This window comes from Oreochromis aureus, linkage group 14, assembly GCF_013358895.1.
Source record: "Oreochromis aureus strain Israel breed Guangdong linkage group 14, ZZ_aureus, whole genome shotgun sequence".
NCBI classification, from domain to species: Eukaryota; Metazoa; Chordata; class Actinopteri; order Cichliformes; family Cichlidae; genus Oreochromis; species Oreochromis aureus.
The window spans coordinates 35,635,834-35,658,234 of record NC_052955.1 but is presented as its reverse complement, the minus strand read 5'-3'; the positions used below and the strand labels follow the sequence as shown (position 1 = coordinate 35,658,234).

General features: G+C 41.2%; 1 protein-coding gene across 1 annotated transcript in view; it reads left to right on the top strand.

Annotated features, from left to right (window-relative positions):
* The window catches only part of lrrc75a (leucine rich repeat containing 75A), an 84,733-nt gene that overhangs the window by 46,098 nt on the left and 16,234 nt on the right, over positions 1-22,401 (top strand). Inside the window, exon 3 of the mRNA XM_031744132.2 lies at positions 2,264-2,376. Within this exon, the coding sequence (XP_031599992.1) occupies positions 2,264-2,376 (113 nt within the window). The remainder of the gene's footprint in view (positions 1-2,263; positions 2,377-22,401) is intronic.

Sequence of the window (22,401 nt, the reverse complement as noted above, 5' to 3'; positions counted from 1 at the left end):
GGGGGAAAAAGAAAAATGGGCCTTTGTTTATATAAAACACTCTTTTGGGACAGAGGTAATCATTTCAAATGCTTTCTCTATTAATTTTACATTAAGTTTGCTGTTAGCCCGATTTGCCTTACCTATGTTGATTTGTTAGTAATATTTTTTTATTGTTAGTTCTTGGCTAATGCTAACTGGATGATCAGATGTCATTGGTCACTTACAATAATGATCCTGGACGAACATTATTATGATGATGTGGGAAGAACACCGACACTGGGATATCAAACGTTATGGTTGTGGTCAGGGAAGAAACATGTATAGTCACCAACAGGCCTCTTGTCCTTTGTTAGCAAAGGGTTATATATTTCTTTCCTTTGCCAGCGATTTATGTTTAGTATGTCAATGTACTATTGCATAGAATTCCCCAAGACCTGGCTCTCCCAAACATGGACAGTATATTAAACAAGGACATAACCTTTGTGACATCGATTGGTTAGTGAATCCAGTTGTAAAGCTTAAAACTGAGTACTTTGCTGCTATCTTGGCATTTTGAAACCAGACATGATGAAAAATGGATCTGATTGAGAAAGCGAGGGACACTGCACATCCATTGTCAAACTTGTGATTAATAAATCATTAGCTTATGAGCAAACCCTGATTTATCCTCTTTAAGACTCCCATAAGATCATCAAGGAAATGTTTGCAGAGGTCACAGAGCATGGAGCCCGAGGGTTGTTTTCACTTCTATACACCTGAAGTTCTTTGGGAGCAGAGGCGTCAACCCCTGCAGGTCATTAAATAGTATCCAGATTTAAGACACTTCCACAATGCCTTCACTTTTTAGACCCAGAAACTAAATCAACTATTATATAAAGTCTATCATACTAACCTGTAAAGACCTGTTGACAAAAGAATGCAGGAAATTAACAGAAATGTTGTTAACCACGATAGCTATTGCTTTGTTTTGTTGGTAACACTCTTTATCTAATACCATATCAATGCAGCATTAAATATCTTATGCTTCCAGTTACTCTACACTGTATTTGAATTGTTTGTGAAATATATCATGACTTGTTTTTCTAGCAAAATCTAGTGATGGCAAAAAAGGCCATCAGTGATAGCGTGGGTCTAGATGTTTGTATCTGATACCACTCTGGTATCAGGGTACCTAAACGACAGCACAGATAAAAAAAATGTTGGTGTTACAAGGTGATGCAATGTTAAATCACAAATAAATATTCTAACTTGAGAGCATTTTTTTCCAGTGGTATGAAATGTAATCATCTTGTATTCAATTTTATTTATACAGCGCCAAATCACAACAACAGTGGCCTCAAGGCGCTTGTAAAGTAGACCCTACAATAGTACATACAGAGAGAACCCCCAACATGACCCCCTATTAGCAAGCACTTTGGTGACAGTGAGAAGGAAAAACTCCCTTTTAACAGGAAGAAACCTCCAGCAGAACCAGGCTCAGTGGTTGGTGTGAGAAAAGGAAGACAGGGTAAAAGACATGCTGTGAGCTGAGAGCCAGAGATTAATATTATAATATATTAATCTCTAATCTTGTATGTAGACAGTATAACCTATTTTTTAGCTAGCTGCTAATTTGAAGAAGTTTATTCAACCAGTAAGTGACTAACCACAGTGTTAAATCTGCTTCACCACAAAATCATTACACTGCTGACACTGTATCACCGACACGATTTTACAACCAGCAGACACAGAAATGTTAGAACTCAAAAACTGTATATAAAAGATGGATGTAACCATTTTAAAATCACTTGTTCATATTGGGGCTGCTTTTTTTAAAGTCATTTCTTATTTAAACCCGACAAGAGGATATTTTAAGGAGAAATTAAAGGAGTTATGGTGCTATATCAGCTAACAGTTTTGCACTTTCTACATGTTGATAATGCAGGCTGTCTTTCTAGCCTAAGCTGTTGTACAAAGCTTGGTTTAAAAAGCACCTCGGAAATATGTAAAACTCAACACCAAATTACGGAAGGAGCAGTGAAAAGTACAATTCCAACAATATACTATACACAGACTAACAAGAAGGTGCAAAAACTACACTTTAAATATAAATATGCCGTTAGCTGTATCCTCTGGTATGCTGACTTGCTAGCTGTCATTGGCTGGGCATGTAAATACCAATAGAACTGATGTCTGTGAAAATAAAGCTACATAAAGCTTCAAAGCAACATTTTTCCTATCTTCTGGCTGCCGTCTGTAATTAAGCTGATATTTTGTGTCTCTGTCCGTGTGTGTTCAATAGGAGGGAGACTCTCTCGGGGCAATGGAAAAGGTTTGTCGTCAGCTGACCTACCATCTCAGCCCCCACTCTCGATGGAGGAGACAGGGCCTGCTCAAGAGGAAACCTCAGGCCTGGTGAGTGTCTGTGTGTGTGCGTGTGTGTGTGTGTCGTACAGCATGTATCTCTGTTTTTGTTAACATCCTAGTGTGTCACCAGTGTGTCATTATCTGCTGCCCCTTTGGATGCCAAAGAAAAGCCCTGTGATGTCTGTGTGTCTTTATTTTTTCACTCTCTCACAAACACAGTTGGAGATGAAATCTTTCCTCTCTGTGTCACCTTCACTGACTCACTTAGCCTGTCTGCTTCCTGTGGCTGTCAGAAGATCATTGTTTTTATTCATACATAATTCCTGAGCTGTGTTTTTGTGTATTGTTTTTCTGACTTTCAGTTCCAGTTAAAACTGGAAATATTGCTTTACGAGTCTGTATGTGTAGTAATTTATTTGATTCCCTTTGCATTTCAGCACTTAGCTTTCTCACCACTCTTCTTCATTGCACCTGCATCATGTGGAAAGTCTGTATTTACACTGCAGTGTTACACAATATGCAAATCAGTTATCAACACCAAGTATAAACTACTAATCCATATGGTTCTTCGGCTCAGCTCCAGTACAGCCATTAAAGATTAAATTCTTTAAAGCAATTCTCGAAATGAAATTTCCGATATAAGCTGGATCCTGCATTACCACAGCAGTTTCTCAGTAAATGTGCTGTATATGAAACACTCAAGGTAATTCATGTGCTGTATGCGAAGCATATATATACTTCTCTGCTCTCTGGTGCACAACATGGAGTGATACTTCAAGGTGCAGTTGAACATCAGCAAAAATGCGTCAAAGAAGGAAATTAAAGGATAAATCCTGTTGGGGACTGTTTTAATAAATCAAAGCCTGTTTACAGGTGTGTAGGGTGCACTGCTGCATATGTGGAAAAAAGGTTGTTTGAATCCTCTGGTTTTGAAAGATAAAGGGAGTATCTAGAACTTTCTTAAATGTCTGGTGAGACATTAGTCAAAGGCTACAGTCTTCTAAATCTAAACCTTATGGCTATAAGAGCTGTAAGAAATACTCCAACAACTCTTTCCTTTCGAACCTCTGGCTATGTCGCGACTTGTCACTATTTTATTGTTGAATCGTCAACTCAGTTAATATTTTTTTTACTTGAATTGTCCCTTCTCAGCTCCTCTCCACACTCCACTAATCTTGGTTGTGCTGTCAGTAAGTATTTTACTAATAAATACAATTTCTGTAAATTTTATATAGCCTGCCAATATTCATTTAACACAGAGCTGCACTCACTGTCGGCAGCTGATGTATCTGATATCCCTGCAGCATCATAATGTGCTTTTTCAGGATCAACATTGTTGTGATGTCATAGCTTTGCAGGAATGTAGGAATATAAAAATTTCTTCTGGAAGAAATAATCAGCATTTCAAGCGTTTTCTTTATTCATTTATACATTATAATAAATATTTTTATCAAGTTAGGTTTGCTGTTAGCCAAATTTAGGTTACTCATGTTGGTTTTCTAGTAATAATTTTTTTTAAAAGTATTAGCTAACGTCTTAGCTAATGTTAACTGTTAACATCATTCGTCAGTTGCAATGTTGATCCTCGACCAAAGTTATGATGATGTTGGACCAACACTGGTCATGTGTCATCAGGCCCGACCACGACCATAAGAGGACAGAGAGAGACAGCAGAGGTTACAATTAAACAATGAAAAGTATACATTAAAAGAGAGAGCTGAGCTTGATAACTACAGAATTAACTAAGAAGTGCATGTAACCAAGTGTATGACCACATCAGTTATATACTGACAGATGTACTGTAGGTTGTTTTTTAATTTCATGAATCAGGTCAACAAATTGTTGCCGCCACTGGGAGCTCTTGGCAGATTTGGAACATCACAGCAGCCTCAGTTTCTGGAACTTTCTCTAATTTTGGCATCTTACCACTTTTAGTAAGTTGCACTACTACTGATGTTTCAGGTCAATTTTTATTCCAAAATTTACTGAAAAAAAAAATGTTACAATAATAACTTTAAAAGTTGGAATTCTTTATTCTTTATGTATTTCTTTTCCATGTCTCAGATAGTCAAAGTGATGGATTTCTGAAAGCGTGATTACCTCTCCACCCCGAGTGTGATCCAGTTTCTGAATGTTCCAGCTGTGCCCTCATCAATCCTTTAGTATAACCAGAATTTGACCTTGAAAAATCCTCTGTGTGCTTGGACAAACAAACTGACTTCTAACACTTTCACATAGTTCAGATGCTGGAAAAGTGTGGGAATGAGTCCCTCCCTCGTGTGAAGGACCTCAGGGTACCTCAGGGTCATCCTCATGAATCGGGGGAGAGTGATACAAAAGACTGACAGATAAATCGTAGCAGTAATGTGGATGATGTAGCATTTCATTGCAGTAAAAAAAAAAGCTGAGTTTTAGGTCACGTTATCAATTTCCTACCTTTACCTGTAGCCTCAAAGTGTTGGTAGTGTTGGTAGCCGAAGCGGCCGAAAGGAGTTGCCTCTATAGGCAAGGGCTTGTTAGAGCCTTGGGGCATATGTTGTCTTTAGAGAACTCAGACTGCTCATTTCAGCCCACAGCATCCTTAAAGGCTAACACCTCAACTCCCATAGAGGGAAAAGAAGCAGCATTGTGCTGAGGCGTCTCAACTGCAGTGACGTCTGAATGTTCGTATATCATTTAAGGGAGATTTTATCAGTAATACATTTTATCCTGTGACCTGTAACCATGTTCGGTTTGTTAGCCCTTTGCTTACTTTATCTCAGTCAACATTGTTGTACCAGGGGGTGGCCGAGAAGGCAGAGGCCTGTGTTTAGACTGCAGCTCCCAAGGCCTGGATCTGCAAAGCAATAGAAGGTAGATGGATGACTAAAAAGTTACTCTATAATCACATTTGTATCCATCAATGTATCATTGAATCAGCTAATTTTATCCTAAAAACTTGGAAAGTCGTATGTTTCTGTACTTTAGCCCTTCAGCTGTGAAGTTAATCTCTCTGTCATGTTGCACAACCTAAATTGCTATAAAATGCAGCCTGGTGGGAGCAGATGGTGGAAGACTGACGTTGTAGTGGGATGGTTTAGCAGAAAGGATCCCCACTGCTGTGAGAAAGGAGAATCAGCAGGAAATTGCAATCTCTTCTCTTCGACTGTTAGCATAAATGCAAGGTGTCACCTCCTCTACCAAGCAGTTTGCACCACAGGAGTGGAGAGACATAATTCAATATGGGCGACAAGATTGGACCCTTGGTGAATGTCTTCAGGAGTGAGTGTGTTTGTGTCTGTGTGTGTCATTGCCTTCACGGTCAGCTAAAATGATATGTTGCTCTCCTTTTATCTGAGTGAGCCCAAATGTCACCGTGCCTCCGCTTTAATGCAACCAAGTGATAGCTGAAGATGAAAATTAAAATAAATTTGGTAATCACCCTAAATAATTCCTGACTGGTGGATTGGATTTAATAACACAGCGGTGCAGTCGGCACTTAAGGCTGTCATGAACTCCAGTCGGAGTGATTAGCCAGAGGAGAGGTGGGGTCCATTTACACTGAGGCTCAGGGCAAGAGCTGAGATTGAGTCATCTATTTGTACAGACCACAAAGAGTCCCTCCCTCCTACATACACACACACACTCACATTTTTTGTCAGCAACCTTAAAAAACAGTTCTTGGGTGACAACTAGGAGGAATGTCTCTTAAGACTCATTTGAATTTAAATCTCTAGAGAATGGGACATTAATATTGGTCCTGGTGGTCGATTGTAATCTAATCAACACTGGATTGGATTATGGCTCAAAAGAAAAAAAATGTATTGTGAAATCTGATGACATTACACAATCTAGCCTTGGTGTTGGATTAAAACTTCTGAATGTGAACCTTTTAGGAAGCTATATACATCTATATATTCTTATTATTTTATATATTATTTTTTACTAATGTTACTGTTATTTAATGCATTATCAGTTACAGTGACATAATCACAGAGCCAGTCAGTGTGGTTTCAATAAAGACAAATTACTCTTACTCATTTGCAGTAACCCACTGACAGACGGATAAGAGCTCTGTTTAGCTTCTTTCTCTAGTAAGAGTAAGAGCCACAAAGGAGCCAGCACTGGCAAAACATGAGACATGCTATGCTGTAAGGAAAAAATTGTCCCCATCAGCATCTGCATTGTCAGTTCCTACGCCAGCTCGGCCTGTCATTTTAGAAAGCTTTTTACCCGTCTCACTGTCAGAGCTGGAAAAAATAGTTAATGCAACAAAAGCATCATCATGTTCACTCGACATTATACCCGCATCGTTATTCAAAAATGTCTTTCACTCTATTGGTCCCTGTGTGCTCACCATAGTTAACACCTCACTGGGATCTGGTAAAGTCCCTGCTTATTTTAAAACTGCTGTTATACACCCCCTGTTAAAAAAGTCTATGCTGGACCCATCTCTCACTAGCAATTACAGACCAATCTCAAAAATACCGTTAATTGCTAAGATATTAGAGAAGGTTGTGGCTAAGCAGCTTACAGCAGTTTTAGACAAACATAATCTCTTTGACAAATTTCAGTCAAATTCAGGCTTTCGTAGAGCTCATTGTACTGAAACAGCCCTTCTTAGAGTTTCCAGTGACATTCTGATGCAAAACGATGTGGGAAAGTGTTCTGTACTCCTAATGTTGGATCTCACGTCAGCCTTTGACACCGTTGACCATTACATGTTGCTTGAAAGGCTGAAATACTGGGTTGGTGTATCTGGGTCTGCCTTAGAGTGGTTCTCCTCGTATCTCTATGAACGATACTTTTCTGTGGCGGTCTCTAAGTTCAGGTCATCTTCTACGTCCCTGTCCTATGGTGTGCCACAAGGTTCTGTGCTGGGGCCTTTATTGTTTTTAATATATTGACTTCCTCTCCAGCATGTTTTGAGCCCCTTTGAGGACATTCGCTACCACTGCTACGCAGATGACATCCAGCTATATATGTCTTTTAAACCAGAAGATGTTTCTAAGCTGCAGATTCTAAATGTGTGCTTAGAAACCATCAAAGGTTGGATGGCTGACAACTTCCTCCAACTTAATGAAGAAAAGACTGAAGTCCTTGTATGTGCTCCAGACAGACATGTACCTAACATAATGAATGCTCTTGGTCCTCTTTCAACATTTGTGAAATCATCTATCAGGAACCTAGGAGTAACCTTTGATTGTGCTCTTACCCTGGACGTTCACGTCAAATCTCTGGTTCGGTCCTGCTTCTATCATTTAAGAAACATTTCTAAACTGAGCCCCATAGTATCTCATACTGAACTGGAGATTGTTATTCATGCATTCATTTCATCATGATTGGACTACTGTAATTCACTGTTTACATGTCTAAACAAAAACTCCCTGGCGCGTCTGCAGATTGTCCAAAATGCTGCAGCAAGGCTTCTGACAAGAACATCTAAGTACTCTCATGTGACACCGTTGCTTATACAGCTGCACTGGCTCCCCGTTGAATTCAGAGTCCATTTTAAGATACTGGTTCTGACATTTAAAGCTCTTCAAGGACAAGCACCAGCCTATATCATTGAACTGTTACAGCCCTATGTCCCTAGTAGGTCCCTGAGGTCTTGTGATCAGGGCCTACTTGTTATTCAGCATACTAGGCTGAAAACCAAGGGTGATAGAGCTTTTGCCACTATGGCCGCCAGACTGTGGAACTCTCTTCCTCAGAACTTAAGATCTGCAGACTCATTGATTACTTTTAAAAAACAGCTAAAAACACATCTTTTTAGAATTGCATTTTGTTAACTTTGGACTGCTTCTGTTTTATACCTTGTGAAGCACTTTGTGATCTTTTATCTAGAAATGTGCTATATAAATAAAATTTTACTTACTTACTTACTTACTTTATGTATGTCAGGTAGCAAGCCACATTATCTGTCAGATATTTCATTACAATACTGAGAAGTCCACCCATATGGAAAAGAAATAATAAAAACTTATTAAAGACTTAAATAAGATGTGGCCTACTTCATATAGTGAATCATATAAGGCTTATATGATTTACTCATGAAAGTGGCCACGTTCTCATTACTTTCATATATTGTTTTAGTAAGTATCCAAAACATACAAGTTTCATTTATATGATTTTTCTAGGGATCTTATATCTGTTTTCACTCTCGTATGCTTTTCATACAGGTTTCACACAAGACAGATACAAACTTTATAAGATTTATATATATATCTTTTCCAAACAATTATGTTTTGGATACTTACTTACTAGGGCAGCACGGTGGCACGGTGGTTAGCACTGTTGCCGCACAGCAAGAAGGTCCTGAGTTCAATTCCACCATCAGGCCGGGGTCTTTCTGTGTGGAGTTTGCATGTTCTCCCCGTGTTTGCGTGGGTTCTCTCCGGGTACTCCGGCTTCCTCCCACCGTCCAAAGACATGCAGCTTGTGGGGATAGGTTAATTGGATAATCCAAATTGCCACTAGGTGTAAATGTGAGTGCGAATGGTTGTCCGTCCCTGTGTGTTAGCCCTGCGACAGACTGGCGACCTGTCCAGGGCGTACCCCGCCTCTCGCCCTATGACAGCTGGGATAGGCTCCAGCGCCCCCCGCGACCCTGAAAAGGATAAGCGGAAGCGAATGGATGGATGGATACTTAATAAAACAATATATGAAAGTAATGAGAAAGTGGCCACTTTCATGAGTAAATCATATAAGCCTTATATGATTCACTATATGAGGTAGGCCACATCTTATGCAAGTCTTTAAGTTTTTTCTATTTCTTTTCCATATGGGTTAGCTAAATCTGCCTGTGCCCATACAGGTGTCAATCAAAGATGGCCCCTAACCTGAAGATATTAAAAGAATCTCTCTGTACAACTCCTCCATGTAATTCACTGGAAACACTGCAATAGTTACAACCTTTTTGCACACGCTCTTTTCTTACTCGGTAATGTTGCTGTCAATATTCTTGATATTTATTTATAATCACATCTGTCAATCCTTGATATTTATTATTGAGTGACTTGTATATATTGTGCTATTTCTTAAATCTTAACATATTGTATTGTTAAATAGTCTAGTATGTTTTTGTTACTGTTACTGTACTGGAGCAACTGTAACCCGCATAATTTCCTTAGGGATTAAAGTATGCTGATTCTGATTCTGAATTTGAACCCATACAGTTGGTATGAATGGGAAAGCTATAGACACCAAAACTATTTTTGTACACGGCTGTAAACATGCTTTTTAATGCTGTGAAGTTTTTTAACATTGGGGAATTGTCTCACTTTCAAAGACATTCATTACAAAGACTCAAGCAGTCACTCCAGGAAAGTGCAGTATCAGCCCTGCTTTGCTGTTCGCTGTTTGGTTTGAGCTGTTTTAAGTTGTTACATCATTTTTTGTTGGCTACATTTTGACGCTTTTATCATAATACTATGTTAACAGTGTCATACTAATAATGCTGTCATAATGCTGTGAAGCAAAGAGGGGCAGATTGTTATTCTATTTACCCAATATTCCTATACCAATCATCACTAATTCACTTTTGACAAGTGAAGCACACATGTCGACATGTCACGGCAACACTTTTACATTTTCCAGTTTGTAAAATGTAAAAAAACGTCACATTTGGAGGTTGGAGAAGTCTGCGACGGAACAAATGATTTTGCCATTCACACCGCAGACAAATGTTGAGTCATACAAGTCACAGATTTTTAAATACCATTTGTATTTTGACTGATACGTTTGCTTTACACATGAAAAATCCCCAGTTGGAGGGCGGCAGCTGAAAGTACCTTATATTTATGTTGTTTTTAAGAACTTATTCATTCATATTGTGTTCATCAGTTAGAGTTGGGCATTAAAAACAAATTGTTTGAAATTAGCATATTAGAAAGAGATGCATAGGTTCAAGTATAAAAACTGCTGTTTAGAAAAAGATTGTGGTTCCAATTACTACGCCTTTTAAAGCTGTGTTTTCTTGGTTGCCATGGTGATGGCATGCTTTATCTAAAAAAAACATATGGTCTGCATGAAGAAAACTTTCTGTTGGAATAAATTAAAAAAACTAGTGCTGCCGTGGAAAAAAACATGACAAAATGTTGTTCATGAACACAAACAGATTGCTTTTCTGTGACATTTTGGTTTCAGACTGGGCTGTTAATTCTGATGGTGCTGAAGAACACCTGTGTCTCTGTGTGTGATCCATGCAGCAGCTGTTTCCAGCTGTGTAAAAACCCTGGTTGGCTTGTGCTTTTCCTCAGGTGTCCAGTTAAAAGGACAGCTATGCAACTCAAACCTTAAAACTCTTTTTAGTGAATTTCCTAAAATTGAATTCTTACATGTCTTAAATTCCTACAGCAATTGGCTGTTAATGAGTTAGGGCGCGGGTGTGGTATGCTTTGCCAGTGTATTGTCTGTGAATCTTTCAGTTAGAACATGTAATGATAGAGTTCTGACTATGTAGGTTGTACCCATGAACAACTCTCAGCAGGTGTCAGTAGCATGTGGAAGTGCCATACAACATGCCACAACAGCCTTGGCACCTCCTCCTCATGCTGGTCACCAGCTTCACACTCTTCACACTCATCCCATTCTTCAACCAACATTTGTTGAAAGTCAGCCAGTGTGGTTGTGTTGGTTGTTTGGCATTGGCAGAGCTTTGGCAAGCAACCCATATACTCAACATTGCTGCTGAACCCACAGATACATCGTGGCATCATTTAGGGACACAACTGTCCTCACTTTTTGTGCAAAGTCTAGAAGTAAGTTAAGCCGAGCTTTAGTATTTTCTTAGTGAAGAGATGGTTAAAACTCTCTACACTTGGAGTATTTTTAAATTATGAATGACACCTTACCAGTATTTTTTTGCAGACAAAACGCACTGACACCATGAGAATTACAGATCAGCAGTGTTGGGACTAACGCGTTATTAAGTAACGCGTTACAGTACCTACGTTATTATTGTGGTAACGAGCACGGTAACTAGTTATTATGCCAAAATCAGGAATGCGTTACTCGTTACTGGGATTTAGATAGGCTCGTTATTCGTTACTTCGTGTGGTGGCTATCGCGGAGCTTCCACAGATTCAGTAACGTTAGCAAGTGGTGGAGGCCAGCAGGTGGATGAGAGAAAGGGGAGGCTAGAGGAGAGACCCGAAGCGGCCGCCCGTCCGAGTGTCAGGTGAACGGAACTTCAGGTAAGAAGTTATGACCTGCAGTCTATCTGGGTCAGATATAAACCAAGTTTAGTTCGAGTTTATTTTCGTTATGCTGATTTTTTCGTACTGCGTACTAGCTAGCATGACGGAGTTTCTATACAGCTGGGTGGGTGCTATGTTACTGATGTTGAACTTTATTTTGTTCATAAGATTAATTATTAGAGTTGCTAATCGTCCCCTAAAAAACGGAATCGTCTTGTATTCAGAGAAAACATTATGCGTTTGGTATTGAGGTGAAAAGGAACGCAGTTTGTCCGGTACTTCAGCTAGAATGAAAAAGACACAAAGCTGGAGTTATTCTGTGTCTTTGCTGCAGCCTGCACAGCTGCCTCTTCTGCTCTCATTCTCTCCCCCTCCCTCTCCTGTTTCTACTTCAATCATGAAACTGATCAATGATCAGCTGATCGGCTTTTCTGTCTTGTTTGTTTATCGCCCACTTTACGCCAGAAAGAGGAAACCAGCGGATGTCGCGTTAAACAACAGCAGCACGTTTGATCAGCTGTTGTTAGAATTTATTTAATATCAATTTCTAGTATCAGCTGATGTTTGCTGGAGGCGCAGCTGTAAAAGCTGCTGGTCATGATATTGGTTTGGTTATCTGGTGAGTGGGAAACATGAAGATGAAACCAGGAGATGTCCTTACTGAATCATCAGAGGTGAACAGGTGATGGAGAAACAGGTTTACCTTTTAGGTGACATGGATGAGTTGAAGGGAAGTTATGAACTGTTTCTGAGAGACAAATAACACCAGGATCCTTTTTTTTATGTAGCTGACAGCTGGTAACTGTGCAGGGGCGGGTCTAGCAAAGTGTTGCCAGGGGGCCAGGTAGGGCATTAACAGGGAAAGGGGGGCACAAAGAAATACTTTCTTATTCTCATTTAAAATGTCTAGCTTTTAATAAATAATTATCTGAGTCTTACAACAAACGATTGATAGATACATATGATACATATATACCATCAAGACAGTGTACATCACTGTCACAACAGTGTTTGTTTTCATTCAAAGGCTTTATGATTTTTCCTATAATGGTGGGCCGGTCTCTAGTCAAAATGCCCGGGCCAACTTTTTGTCCCAGTCCAGCCCTGGATGCAGCTCATCTGCAGTCTGGTGTTACCTACATCTTCCTATTCAGAAGGCAGAATTTCTGAGTTCTGAGTACAATCAAAAGCACCACGACTGCAGTTTTTGTGTTGGATGTAAAAAGCGCACATGACGCTGTGACGTAGGCTAGAATCATGGCGGCGGTCAACGACGGTCCAGGCATGGGATTTCTCTCGTGGAAATATGCACATTATCTTTTCCTTTCTATTGGTAGGTGGCACAGTGCACTTGTGGCAAGTAAGCAAGCTAGAAGACTGGTACTCTTGCTGGGTCTCCAGTTACGGAAGCAACACATTAACAAGAGAAGTCTGAGTAAAACCAAAGTTACTTTCCCTAGTAACTGGTTACTTTGAAAGTATCGAGTAACTTGAAGTAACTGAGTTACTTTTGATGGAAGTAACTAGTAATCCTCATAAGGTTTTTCCCCTTTCTTTCTTTTTGGATGGGGCATGGGACTTATTTTAGTCTCTTGCCTTACCTTGTGGTTTGGCCATGTGTTTCCTGTACTGTCTATCTGGGTATAGCCCATGGTTTGTGACCACTAAAACAGAGGTACAGACTTTTATTCTGTTTCTGTGTCTGCTGTATGGTTAGGCCATTAAACAGCCTCCTAACTCCAGAGGGATGAGTTATAAATCAATTAACTCACTGTGCAGCTGGCAGTGTTCAGCTACAGCTGCCCATGTCTGCACACCTGTCCATGAAGAAAACTTGCCTCCAATTTCAAATCACATCAGCTCTGTATAGTTTTGCACTGTCACATAAACACTGCTTTCACATCCATGTAGTGCAACTTTCCTGCTAATGCACAAATCTTTGCATTGAGAAAAAATCAGTCCTCCTTATTCTCCTAAGTTCAGCACATCGAAAGAAGATAAATAGAAAATCATAAAGAAAATCTGAAGAACTCCGAGAGCGCTAACCTCCATCAAAAGTCCATAGTGCTCCTCCTGAGAAAGCAAATAAAATTGGCACAACAAAAAACTCAGACTGTGACTCTGCTGCTTGTTACAACTGCCGAACACGACAGATGTTGAAGGTGATAATAATGCTATATTATCAATATCACTAAAAAAAGCAAAAAGAATTCATTCCAAACCTTTTCAAGCAATCATGTTTTATCTCTGCAGACAAATAATGTGAAGTCACCTGAACTATAGATCATCTCCTTGAAGCCAAAATATCCATCCATTGTACCTGCATGATGGATGTGAATAAAACTCGTAGCAAAGCACTCAACGACTGGGAGATTCCTCTTCTTTTCCCCTGTGACGTTTTGCAAACACTTCAGGTATTGCCGCTATGGAAAAACAATTGCACGAGGGAACAACATATCTTTTGTCCATCACGCTGACCATTTCCCTGCATCCTCTGTTACTCTCCATGTTTATTGGACACATATCTCTGGCTAAACGTGATTGATTGGTGATTAGGGCGTGTCTTTGTGAGCTGAATGCATATGCATGCATTATACAGACCCACTTTTTATGGGCAGCTGAGTTCATGTTGGATAATTTACATAAGCATTGCTTTGTTTTTCTTGCCCTTCATGCGTTGGTTATGCTGCAGTTTGTGATGTGTTTTCAGACGGTTGATTAAGTTAGCTGTGATGCTCTCTGATGCAGGCAAAACTCTACAACACTGCCTGGAATTTGATCTTGGTTAACATTACATAAATGTAAAGTATTTTCAAACAGTGGATGATATTCCACCCTAAGGGACTAGCTCTCACATGCAGTCTCATGATCAGGCGCTGATTTAGGGAGCGCTTGATTTGCTTTTTGTCTTGGTTGTGTTCATTTAACTTATGGGAAGCTCGAAACTGTGATTAGGATCAAAATTCAATGGATTGTGCAGCCCTGAGCTATAGACACCAAAGCTGTGCGTTGATCAGGCTGTTAACATACTTTTTAATGTGTTTACAGATAACATTTTTAATCATTTCTGAAGCGAGTTTAAAATCTCCAGAATACTGGATGTAATCTCCACCTAATGTTAAACACAGAAACACAGAGCAGCCAACATCATGACTCAGAGGTGACTAACTCTTTCACTTGCTCTCATCCACAGAACGTCTAACCTGTAAAGCCGAGAGTTTTTCATACGTAAAGGAAACTTTGAAAAGCTGGTGAGCCTCCAAGAAAACTACTTCTTCCTCTTGGATTGAAAAGTAGTTTTTTCTTTCAGATGAAATATCATAAAAGTTATTAGACTCCTAGATTGGTGTCAGTGTTTGTATCTGACCGTGTATTTACTTGACATCGGATCGGTACCAAACTTGCTGTATTGCACAGAACTCCTTGCAGCTCTGTTTATCCGAGCTGATTTGAATTTTCTGTGAGATGACAGTAGTTAAAGACACTTCAGCAGTCATTCCTGCTTTATAGAATGACTGCATATAAAATGTAAATCACGGCTGGCACTTTTTTTTATTGTCTATTCATCAAGAATAGTTGTGAAGGCTTACTGTTAGCTGTCTGGCCACTTAACAACAGCTCCTTTCACTGTCCTCAGTAAGTCCTCTCAGTGGTCTGAAACGAGCCAGCTGCACAGCTGAATGTGCGGAGCAGCCAGCAGACATTCTCTCTGCTTTACTCTGAGATTTGAACTCCCGCAGAGAAAACTGTGAGGTAAACAATGTGACAGCGTATATTCTCAGGGCCTGCTTACTTTTTTAGCCACATTAGAACAAGACATCATGCCTCAAAAAGAAATTATCTTCACATGCCTGTCAGCTGTGTTTGGTTGAAGTTCTGCTCTGGGTGGGAAGAATGAGCTAGGAGAAAGAAAAGAAAAACTAAACAGCTCGCACTCGCCACAAATATCATCGCAAGCCGATTTGACCTGCCTCATTTCTGTCTGCCGTTTATTTACTCTCCGGCTCTTTGAAACATCGCGGCAAAATGTTGAGGAAAAGCACTGAGTTTTTTTAATGGACTAACAATGAGGTGGAGTTGTTGCTCCGAGTACCACAAAAGTACAAAGTTGCAAAAGCGAGTGAGAGTTAAAGAATTTGAAGAAAAGCTATCTGAAGCATGTACAAACTGATATTAGTCTTTAATAGGGCTGTCAAAATTGAGAGCAAACAAAACAACTGCCGTGTAATGCGCTCTGCTGTCTTAGTTTAATTTGTCACATGACTAAAATGTGTCATCTTTTCGAAAAGGCTCCGGGTTTGCTGTCCATACTGTGACACGAAAACGGCGTTTTCAAATGTATCCGCTTTGGAGAGTGTTTTCAAAACGCTGCGTTTTCTTTGAACGAAAACGGCGTCTCAGTGTGGACGGAAGGCCAAAACAGAGAGAAAAAGATGCGTTTTCAAATGAAAACTTATTAGTGTGGACATGGCCAAAGTCATTTCATACAGTAATATGTTTGCTCATTTCTAACTGCATCAGTTAGGTATTAGGTTAAAACACAGTAATCTTTTAGATAATACTGTATAGAGTCTGAGAGTGCTGTTAATACAATATGTGTAACACACAGGTTAGTTTTAGGATTGTCTTGTTTTTTTCCCATCAGTGCGCCAAAATGTCAAACTTCATGAGTATCATTGCTGATACTGAGATAGTATCTTTGAGAACAGTATTGTCATGATATCTGTTGGTTATTTGGAAAAGAAAAAAGTAGCGATAATGCTTTTTTTGGGAGGGGGGGGACCATCCCAGCCTTGCCATAATGGTCTATTTGATTCACCTTTTATTGTTTATTTTATTTTATTTTCACTTGCTAAATATGGGACAGACTTGACTGGGGAAAAGAAAGGGGAGAAAGAAAGAGGGAAAGAAAAACAGTGGGGAAGAGGGATGGGGATAAAGGGCAAAAAACAAAAACCAACAAAATAAGCAGACAAAAAATACATATATCAATCACCTGGATCACCTGTTGAGAAAGAAAAAGAGAAACAAGCAGAAGAAAAAAAAGCAACATATAAACAACATCACGATGATCTATGGGAATATAACAGTAAATACTAAATATTAAACATTATTATACAGCACGTAAGATCGACAGCGCTCAGTGTGCTTTGAGGTAGGAGCCACAAAGGGTGCAGTTTGTGTGTGTGAGCACCCATGTGTACACCTGTGAGCATGAACGCGCTTGTATTTAAAAGGTTCCTTCATGTAACAATCTGGTAGAGGGTGTGGGGAGCCACAGCCCCATCCTCCAGGGCATGAAGCAGGTATGGAGGAGATCATGACTCCAGATATCCAGAGGCCCTCAGAACACAAGAGACCAAGGAAGACCAACAGAGGTGCAGCCGCGCCACTATCCCAGAAAGAGCTGAGGAGAGCCCCAGATGAGGGGTCACTCAGCAGCCGCGGAGCAGAAGCCAGGGGGGTTGCAGTGACGTGCCCGTGAGCTCCGCCGGCAGCCAGCTGTGCCAGAGTGACCGAGCCCCAGGCCGAGAGGCTGAGGGAACCCCACCTCCGAAGTTGCCCGAGCGAGCCCCAGGCTCCAGGCCCCGACAAGCAGCCACCAAGGAGTGAGCCGGTGTGTAACTGGACGCCCATCCCTGGACACAAAGAACCACCAACGCACCGATGTCTGAGGGCATCTGCCACTGGCAGGGGAAGTGGTGGGGGGAGATAGGCCTTCTTACCTTGGAGGGCCTGAGATGTCCCTAGAGAGGTGGCATCTGATACCCAATCTGACATATAGACACAGACATACAGGCACACACAGATACAAACATCCATTCCCACCCTCATGCTCTCATATGCAATTACTCAACACTCACCCAATGTGGAGACAGACATAAATAGACGCTGTGCACACAATCACACTCCCCAAGCGTACTCTAAGCCCCAGGTCTAGGTACCCTTGCCCCTGGAGGGGGAAACTGCACCCAGACCCAGGGAGTGTTACCCTTTTCCCTGGGGTGGAGAGAAGCAGACTGCCCCGACTCGGCAGCAGCAGGGAGGCCCCACAATCCAGACCCCAATCAGATGGCCAACTCCTCCTCCCAGCCCCCCCCGCTCCAACAGGCCGCAGAGAAGACTCCAAACCTCCCTCCACCCGCTCATATGTAGTGTTGATGCATGTGTGTTCTAAGGTGCATTTAAAACCCCGGAGGGCATGGAGCAGCAGGTAAGCGCATAGCCCCTCCTGATAGCCCTCAATGTCTACATGTATTTAAAATTGAGAGGTGGGCAACGACGCCAGGGATGAGGTTGTACACCCTGATGGTCTTTTGGATTCTGTGTAGCATGCCCACCCCCAAGATCCTATATGTATGTGTTATGAGAGTGTGAGTAATGTGAATGTCTAAGTTGTGGGATAAAATTGAGGCACAGGCAGCCAGAAGGGGACAGAAGGGGGGGATGCCTCCCCTGCACCCTGGTGCCACACCTTTACCCCAAGGCCCTGCATGTGTGGGTGATTGTGGTGGAGCGGGAAGAGGGAGGCAGCTGGAGATGGGGAGGGAAGGAAGGGAGGAGGGGCAAGTGACCCCTCCCTGGGGCCAGCTCCCCCGCTGACCCCAGTAGGCACCCCCATACTCTGCAAACCGCCAGGGAAAGGGGGCCCAGGCCCATCCGGACCGGGGCCCAGTTCAGCAGCGCCGCCTGGCCCCACAGAGCCCGGGACAGCCCACCTGACCCCACCACAGAGAAAACTGCACCCGCCACGTCATCCACTCATCTTCCAGACTACACAAGACAATAGACGCCCAGGCTGAGATCTTCCTCCACCCTCCTGCAGAGGGGGAGATATAGGAGATATAGAATTCCTGAAGAGAGGAGACCTCCTGCAAGATGTAACAGCCTCCCCCACCAGTTGAAGAGCCCCCCAGGTGGCTCGATGCACTGGCGGCACCCTGCGTCAGGGCTGGGCCCCCATACACCCACCCGCCCACAACCCCGGCAACACACCAATCAGGACCCAAGCCCCCAAGGCCCAGCCAGGGCCCCAGCCCAGAGACGGAGCACCCCCAGAACCCCACACCCGTCCCGGACCCACCCAGGGGCAGCCAGGCTACCAGGTCAGTAACCCACGTCCGTCAGCACAGACCCTCCCCTAGCCCCGCTGCACGCAGCCACGAGGAAACCATCATCTAAGAGCCAACAGAGCTCTTAATAGGCCATGACCGCAACCCCGGGTTGAGCCCTCCAAGGAAGATGCTCCTGGGGAATCCCCCGACGCCCCAAGCCTGTACCTACCCCCACACCAATCATAACAGCGATGGTGGGACCAAACTTTGACCCCCCACCCTAGAGCTGGGCGATATGACCCAAAATTCATATCTCGATATTTTTTAGCTGGATGGCGATATAAGATATATATCTCGATATTTTTTTAAAGCCATAAAGTAAGAACAAAAAGAGAGTTCTTAGTCAAAGTTGTGTCCCAGATGTCACACAGGCACTTTTATTAACATACAGCATAGATGTACATGAAAAAAACTACTCAAAAATAAATTATGAGCATTTATTAAATAATGATGCTCTATAAATAAAACTATGTTGTTTTGTGCATAACAAAGAGCTCACAATTGTGCAGTCAAAATGTAAACTAAAAGACGCTGAGCATAATAACATAGACAGATTTCACAGCTGCTCTGTTCCCAACTTCTACTGCGTGACTGACAGCCTGGAGTTTGAAATCCGCTTCGTAACCATGTCTCTGAACAGGTGCCATTTATGGTCCTTATACACACACAATGGTAATATTACGTTGAAGCACAGTACGTATTACTCCGCGAGGCTCCTCGGTAGCCGTAATGCTCCGACAATCCATCAAGCGGTGCAGCTCCGTAGCTTACCAGAGTCGTACTAAAACATTTTTTGACAGATTGCTGAGCGCTGTGTATCACATAAAATCAGTTCTCGGTCATCAAGCACAACCAGAATTCATGCAAAAGGTACGCAGTCAACTTTTGAGAAAATGAAAGGATTTCAGGCCGTGCATGGCGTTAGCGTGGCTAGCTCGTTAGCGTGGTTAGCTCGTTAACACGTTGACACTGTCCAGCCCCACGCACGGGGCGATGCGCAGTAACTCATTAACAGAGATTTGCCGTGTCCATCTTGTCGCTGCCTGCAGGTGAAGCGATGGGGGAGGAGGGGGAGTTGTGTTCAGTGAAGGAGAGGCGAGGTCGAGTAACGTTGCGTAAAGACAAAAGTGGACGAAAGAGAGGCAAACTTGCGGCTCCGCAACTATAATTATAAAGTAACATAGACTATATCGATATAAAGGATATTGTCACATCTTATATCTCGTATAAAAATATATCGATATTTTTAAAAAAACTCGATATATCGCCCAGCTCTACCCCACCCCCACTAGGTGATAGAGCTGATCAAAGGAGCCTAGAGCAATTGATCTGATGTGGTGGCAGAGGCTGTATCAAGACTAATGTAATCTAATAGATAATTTCTATATTGGTTAGAATTAAGATTATTTTTATTTTCCCAGTTCATGAGGACTGTTTTCTTGGCTATGCATAGGGCAGTGAAAACCATATGGGCTATATTCTTTTCTGTAGTGACATTATCTAACCTGCCCAACAAACACACTAAAGGGGAAGCTGGAATGTTACATTTCAGACACTTCGATAAGTCTTCACATATCTCGCGGCAAAACTTCTGAACTGGTGGACAGAACCAAAGAGCGTGGATATAATTGTCCGGTGAATTGGTTTGGCAGTGTGAGCAATTGTTGGTAGACATAAAGCCCATCTTGAACATCCGATGACCTGTATAGTGTACTCTATGTAGTATTTTGTATTGAATTAATTGAAGACTGGGATTTCTAATTAAATGAAAGGTTTTTAAGCATATCTGAGACCAGCAGTTTTGGTCTAAGTTAACTGATAAATCCGCTTCCCATTTTGCAATAGGAAGTGATATTGATTCATCTGTTTTAGAAAGCATTCTGTATATTTTGGAAAGTAATTTTGGGGTTTTAAGAGTAAGAAATTGTACCACACTTGGTGGTGTTTGTAGTTCAACTTGACCCGGTTTAAATTTCTTTTTTACTATGGATTTAATTTGTTGATATTCTAAAAATCTTTTCTTGTTGATCCCATATTGTGTAACTAGTCTGTCAAATGGAATAAATTCTGTTCCTTCTAATATATGTTCTAAATATTTGATTCCTTTACCACTCCAATCTGGAAAGTTTATTATATTATTGTTTTGTAATATGTCAGGGTTGTTCCAGATAGGTGTACGTTTGCATGGGATTAATGAAGACTCCGTCAATTTTAGAAACTCCCACCATGCTGTCAGAGAAGAGCTGATGCTGACGCTTTTGAAGCATTCATGTCGTTGGATGTTTGAGCTGATAAATGGTAGGTCTGAAATCTCTAGATTATTGCAAAGTGCTTGTTCTACATCAAGCCAAGGTTCATCTAAGAGGGTATGTTTTAGCCATCCTGAGATAAATTGAAGCCTGTTGGCTAAGAAGTAGTGCTGAAAATTAGGTAGTTCTAATCCTCCTTTATCCTTGGTCTTTTGTAGTGTTTTTAAGCTTAGCTAACCCTTTCCAAAGGAATTTGGACATATATGAATCTAGAGATCTGAACCAAGTAGTGATAATGCTATCAATCAAATTGTTGTGATTCATTTACAGGTTCCTTTGCTAGACTCTAATGGACATTGTAGATAGTGTTTTTAACTGATGGTCCTCCGCTGATTTCAGTTGTAAAGACAGCTGCTAAAAATGTGCATGCAGAAGAAGAGCCTTGGAGTAGATATGACATAAGAATGACATAAAATACTATTAGATACTTTATCTAAAAATGTTGCTTTAATTATTAATCAGCATCAGAATCAGCATACTGTATTAATCCCTAAGGAAATTATGTGGGTTACAGTTGCCCCAGTATAAATAACAGTAACAGAAACAGACTAGACTATTTAACAATACAATATGTTATAGATTTAAGAAATTTAAGAAATAGCACAATATATACAAATCACTCAATAATAAATATCAAAGATTGAAAGAAGTGATTATAAATAAATATCAAGAATGTTGACAGGAATATTACCGAGTAAGAAAAGAGTGTGTGCAAAAAGGGTGTAACTATTGCAGTGTTTACAGTGTATTAGATGGACGAGTTGTACAGGGAGATGGCCACGGGCAGGAATGATTTCCTGTGTCATTCAGTGGTGCTTTTTGGTAATCTCAGTCTCTCACTGAACGTGCTCCTGTGGCTAGCCAGCATGTCATGGAGTGGGTGGGAGGTATTATCCGAAATTGTCTTTATCTTGAACAACATTCGCCTTTCCGACCCTACCTTAAGGGAATCCAGCTCTATCCCCACAACATTACTGGCCTTACAGATCAGTTTGAGTCTGTTGGCGTCTGCGACCCTCAGCCTGCTCCCCCAGCATGCAACAGCATAGAGGATAGCAGAACATGGACCACACTGGCTGCTCTTCGTTCTTTAGCTTACCTGCTAATCTGAAATGGTGTTATCTGGGGAGCTCTGTAGGATACCGATAATTGTTCAATTTAACGTGAGTAATTTATGCTGGGCATTTGTGCCATATTTCCATACCATGCAGCCTTTATTTTTAAAACAATTTAAATAAACCAGGGTTCACAAAGTACTGCACATATACAAATAGCATAACTTATCTTTGCTATATTACATTTTTATTGTGTTGTCTTTTTTTCTTTTTAGCAAACTGATTAAACTTAAAATAAAAATGCCTGCAGTAGGTCAGAATCTGTAATCACAGCTGTACGAAAGCATAAAAAGAACAGTTACAGGATGTGTTAAAATATTGGTACTATATCCATATTTCATTTCATATACTTCCA